This window comes from Lissotriton vulgaris, chromosome 8 (genome assembly GCF_964263255.1).
Source record: "Lissotriton vulgaris chromosome 8, aLisVul1.2, whole genome shotgun sequence".
Taxonomy (NCBI): Eukaryota; Metazoa; Chordata; class Amphibia; order Caudata; family Salamandridae; genus Lissotriton; species Lissotriton vulgaris.
In genome coordinates this window covers 1,133,557,299-1,133,563,298 of record NC_141696.1, presented here as the reverse complement: position 1 = coordinate 1,133,563,298, position 6,000 = coordinate 1,133,557,299, and the positions used below count along the sequence as shown (strand labels likewise).

The 6,000-nt window shown below is 45.5% G+C and overlaps 1 protein-coding gene across 1 annotated transcript in view; it reads right to left on the bottom strand.

The window, feature by feature from the left end:
* The window catches only part of SUCLA2 (succinate-CoA ligase ADP-forming subunit beta), a 431,233-nt gene that overhangs the window by 348,007 nt on the left and 77,226 nt on the right, over positions 1-6,000 (bottom strand). The window contains exon 2 of the mRNA XM_086934991.1: positions 2,209-2,386. Within this exon, the coding sequence (XP_086791117.1) occupies positions 2,209-2,386 (178 nt within the window). The remainder of the gene's footprint in view (positions 1-2,208; positions 2,387-6,000) is intronic.

The window sequence follows — 6,000 nt, the reverse complement described above, 5'->3', positions numbered from 1 at the left end:
TCCCCCCGTCTCTCTCCCTCCCCCGTCTCTCCCTCCCCCCCTGTCTCTCTCCCTCTCTCCCTCCCTCCCTGTGTCCCTCCCTCCCTCCCTGTGTCCCTCCCTCTTTGTCTCCCTCCCGGTCTCCCTCCGTCTGTCTGTATGTCTTCCTCCCTCCATCTCCCCCCTCTGTCTGTCTGTCTGTCTTCCTCCCTCCGTCTACCCCCTCTGTCTGTATGTCTGTCTGTCACCCTCCGTCACCTCACCCTCCGTCACCTCACCCTCCGTCACCTCACCCTCCGTCACCTCACCCTCCGTCACCTCACCCTCCGTCACCTCACCCTCCGTCACCTCACCCCAGCTTCCCAAGCACACACAAAGCCGCACCTGAGTACTTCACAGGTCTTTCAAAGACCATTTACTTGTTAATGAGACTTTGTTGTAAATCGCCCGGCCCCCATAGAGCAGTGTGTCTCGAAGTCCCCGCTGCTGCGGCGGGGTTTGCTGACACTCTTTAAAAATGTTTTTTTAAAACACAGGTATAATGTCTGCAAGGAAGGCTTGCCGGGCCGCTGGCGGACCGCGGGCCATACTATGTGTACCCGTGCTTTAGAGCGACGAAGCTCAGGGTCCTGCATCACGTCAGCCTACTGACGCGGGAAGGCAAAGAGCGACGATGCTTCTTCGCCTTCTTCTTGTGCTTAGACTTACACAAAAAAGGTGCAAAGACTTACACGAGGTGTGATGGTTAAGCAACAGGTCTCAAACGGGAGTGACGCAGAGTCGACTGCCGGCTCCTCCAAAAGCTTTTGGGACCACTCACGCAAAGACTCGGATTCATGGCCCAACAGTCTGAGCACGACTTCAGGTCGTGGTCGCGCTCCAGGCACCAGAGGCACACGAGGTGCCATCAGTCACAGACATCAGCTTGTGACAGGAGTCACAAGGCTTGAATCGGTCTGACAATGGGACATCCCTTGCCCACCAGGAGTCGAAGACTCGAAAAAAGACGTTGTCAAATGTTTAGTCAAAAACGACTGAGGGGCAAGTTCTCTCCGGATCTGCGCTAGGCTGGAGCGGAGTAATGAAGAACTGATGTCAGCACACAGGGGCGGCGCCTAAGTAGGCACTGCAACGTCATCCTGGCAACCACTACGCTGACGACGGACACTGAGTCGACCAACGCCACCTAGCGAAACGCAGAGGTACTACGGAGGAAAAATTCTCTGGATCCAGTCTGACACCTGGAGGTAATTCTAAAGTAAGGAATCTATAACTAATAGTCTCTTTCAGATACGAGTTTTAACAACCACTGTCTTTGTATGTTGTTTAAATGAATCAATGAGAGGCTAAGTTCATAAAAGTAATTCCACATGGAAGGACTCGTCAAAGGGTGAATCTCAATGAGGGGACATAATGGCCTGACCATGATGGGGTTGCACAAAATGTAGATGCACAGTTTAAACCCTCTCCATAGTCGAACAACTCACAATTGGGATAAACCAAGCGGAAAGAGCATTATTATCCATTTCTGAGGTACACAGTTGATACAAGCTGCTTGCTCCCTCAAGTTAATCAGTGGACCTAAAACCTGTGATTTTTCGACATGTGTTCATATTTGTCAATACAAACAAGAGTTTTGGCCCAAAATGGATTTCAAACCACATCAAGTTGAGGACTGATGAGTACAGTCTATGAAGAGACACAATCAATGAGAAAAACTAAATGAGTAAACATTCAATTAGTTTGTAACCTATGAAAAGACACAAAACCAGGTAGAAGGGCAGTCAAATTGATGCATTAAAGCAATCTTAACTCTTTTAAAGTATTTAATAACTTCAAATGGAACATTAACCCCTTCCCTGTGATGCAAATTTGGCCGCGGTGCGGGGATTTATTTAGGGGGCGTAACCCCTTCAGTGCTCAGGACAGCCCCGGGCCGTCCTACGTCACGGTGGGCGTGTGCTCAGGACGGCCGGGGCCGTCTAAACTACACCCACTAATTAATTATTCAGCACAGGCGGGGAATTTGCGCCTCGCTGGGGAATCAGCGGCGTTCGGACAGCCGGAGGCAGACCTGAGCACCCGCCCACCGTGACGTAGGACGGTTGGGGGCCATCCTGAGCACACAAGGAGTTAATAAACTACCATTTTGTAAACAAAACAATTATTGAATACATACTATGGTTCTTACAGCAACAATAAACATAAAAGTGGTCAAGTGCACTGTACCTATTTCTTTGGCGGCTGCAAAGGCTTCCTCAGGTGAAGTGGCGACAAGCCCTTTTGGGACATTGATCCCTGCCTCCTGCAGCAGCCCCATACTGAGATATTCATGAAGGGACAGGTTCCTTTGCTGTTGTACCTGGATACCATTACTGTTAAACAGCCCAGAAGCTCCAGCGAGTACCTGCCAAAGTTAGACAAACATATCTCTAAATTGTAAAAACAAATCCACATTAATTGTATAAACTATGGGTTGCAATTACATATGCACCAAAATGAGCCATGATTTAAAGCAGTATTGCATATCTTTATACCCAGTGTCTGCAGATAATAAGCATTGGCAAAGCCAATCTGTATTAGCAATGCAAGAGCAATTTGCTTTGTCAATGTCAATGAGTTTGTTTCAGAATTGCATGGCCAGGTGGTACGTGCTCCCCAGGCAGATGCAGCACCCAAGCGCCCGCAGAGGATTCGCCGGTACTCCTTTGTGTAACCACTGGCATACATGAACAAGGCATCCCAAACAAAATTTACCATTTGATAAAGAGCAAAACACAATATGAAACGTGTCCATTCCCTTTAACGAGTGCTGCCAAAATTACCTTGTAAAATCATGATGCGTATTTTGTTCAGTTCTCAAGAACAGAAGGTACCTTCTATGTTAGTGAAATTGATACTTGTGAATTGCATGTTACACACATACACACACATGCATGCTGCAGGCACTCAACCCACTGAGCTATGCGACTGGCTAGCAGTACATGGCAAACAATCCTCAAAATGCAGAGATCTCTGCATGCGTAGATTCAAATTCAGGAATTCTTTATTAAATCTATTCCCTCTTCCTTAGACATGGTGGTTTGTTTTATGGGACACTGTTTTGAATACCCGGTTTGATAAAAACATGGTATAGTCTGACCATATCGCCCTTTCAGTCAAGTGATTTGGATTTACCAACACCACCTAGATGTTAAGGCCATTGTAGGAAAGTGGTAAGCCAGATCATTAGGTCCCTGTATTGTTATCACTGGGTCACGTGGTGCGATCGTGGCAGGGCTAACTCGGCCTTTGAACATTTGGAGATTGATCAAATTAATCCTGTTAATTTGTGTAACAGTAACAAATTCAGCCTTAAAGTGTGATGCAGGGTAACATAAGAATAAAGAAAACAACAGATTCCTCTTCGCAATGCAAAATAGCTCTTTACTGTTGCAACATGGGGAGTGGCAAGTGCACACCAGTAAAAAGCCGGTCTCAATCTGATGCTTCACAGGCAGCTCCTTTTATACAGAGTTAAACAATATTTTATTACAAAATGTCGAACAATGTATCACTACATAGTTATACATTAGTGATGGAAAAACCATCGTGCCACATGACCTATGACCCTAAACGTTAACCTAATTCACTACATATCTTTTATTGCAGGTCTAATAATGCTTAACAAACAAGTATTCTGCGACTTTTGAATGCATGAGTATTTGGGTTGAATGCATATTTGTTGGTGTGTGTTGTTTATTACTGTGCCCCTATCAGATTCCGTTGTGTTCTCGGCTAATTCCATCTCCCGCTCCTATTGTCTAATCAGTTTCCAATCTATTTGAAAACACAGACTAAGTGCCTCATGTGTGCCCCTGGTTGGTTTTAGTTTTCAAAATCTGAGTAATGTAAATATAAATGTAAATGTGGGTGTACTTGTAAAGCGCACTGCGACTCCATGGAGCATCCTGGCGCTGATGACTGCTAGGGAACCCGTCCTGGTTTTCCCTGTGAGATGGTTCCTTTCTTGGTATCTTCAAGGTGAAACCAGGCATCCCCGGCGTCTTTGGGGGGCCGTTGTAGATATGAGGCAAGCTTAATGCCCAGAGTTGCCGAGTGTGTTCCCTGGTTAGAGTAGGCACCGAGGCGAGAATTATCGAGTCCGTTTTGACCCTGGTCCACGACCCTGCCGCGTTGGGAATTGAACCCTGGTCCCGGGCCGTTCTCTGCTTACGGGTCTGCCGCCTCTAACCAGTGAGCCACACCACTCCACAATTCTGCGACTTTTGAATGCATGAGTATTTTGGTTGAATGCATATTTGTTGGTGTGTGTTGTTTATTACTGTGCCCCTATCAGATTCCGTTGTGTTCTCAGCTAATTCCATCTCCCGCTCCTATTGTCTAATCAGTTTCCAATCTATTTGAAAACACAGACTAAGTGCCTCTTTTGTGCCCCTGGTTGGTTTTAGTTTTCAAAAGCTGAGTAATGTGACTTTACTTGTGTGATTGGCATCAACATTTACCAAACCTACATCTCAAAGGCAGGGTGTAGTCTGTTGAAAAAGCCTCTGTTTATTTAATCTTGCAATAAGTATTTTACTGATCTTTTGCTTTTGACCTGTAATTCTGTAACATAACAAACCATGTGGATGCTTAAATACTGTTCGCTGAATTTGAAACCACAAAACGCATGGGGCGCTTTACAATAACCAACCAGTGAATTGAAATAAGCGCTTCCCAAACCCTGTTTTATTAGTAACCATTGAGCCTGTTATGATGTGTTGCTATTTTTTGTAACTATCTCGGGACAGGGGAGCATAGGTAAGAAGGAACTAGTGATGGGCACCTGACACGAATCGGTCATGTGACCGTGCAAGACAATGGAGGGGAATGCTGATGTACTGAACACTGTATGATAAACCACAAAACGCTTACTATATAGATGCACTCCACCGCCTAGGAGTGCAGTTGGTGGCATGTGGCGCTTTACAATTATCATCCAGTGAATTGAACAAGTCATTCCTGCAGCCTAAATTAGGTGGGAATGGGTGAGTGAAGGACAGTGCAAACGAAGCAGTCACGTGACCTTGCACGGCAATAGAGACAATGGGGACTTTCTCACTATCTCCACATGAATGTTCTCCTGGAAATTGAAAAACATGCTGTGGCTTGAAAAACAAGATAACAACATGATTTACTAGCCTGTTCCATTACAGTCGGAGATTCACACAGAAAACAACCACGGGGTCGTGGGAGGGAGCAAATGACAGCAGGAGGAGGGTAATAGGGAGACGGGATTAAAAAAATGGGGAGTGGGGGAGAGCAACTTCACAGTCGTGGGAAACACAGGACAAGCAGAAACAGGGCATAAGATGGAAAAAACAGCTGAAGGAGGCTGATTGGGGACAGGATAAGAAATGAGAGACAAACAAGGTTTACAGGCCAGTTTACAGAAACGGCGCAGTGATCAGAGCGAGTGAAAACATGACCGCACCCGAGGTAGGCTCTAAAGGAAAAAATAAGTTCCTACAATGGTCATTAAATGGGAAGAGTAGATGGACAGTAGTAATTGGTCCCTGCTCTCAGAGAGGACTAAACACAGGGAGAGGCATGACATTCATGTCAAGAGCAAATGAGGAAAAAGATTAGGAGAGCGACAATAGAGCTAGCAAATGGGAAGTCTATGGGTGGGATGTAGTCCACAAAGTATATACAACATGCCTCTTTCGAGACAGCACATCCGTTGTCAAGAGCCAAGACCTTAAAACATGTCAGGCCACATCCAGAGCAGACAAAGCTTCTTTCAAATGCAAATACTTGAAAACATTATGCCATTAGAGTGACAACACGCACGTTGAACAGCTATAAAAATGCAGACACTAAGACTGAGGAGGTTAAACACATACGTTTTCTTCCTATTATGTATAAGTCAATGCCCTAAAGGGTAGGCCACTAGGAAAGGCATAATTTACTCGAACCTTAAAATACAGATGTTGTCCCTCTCAAGGAAGAACATTACAATTGTCATAATGATACTCA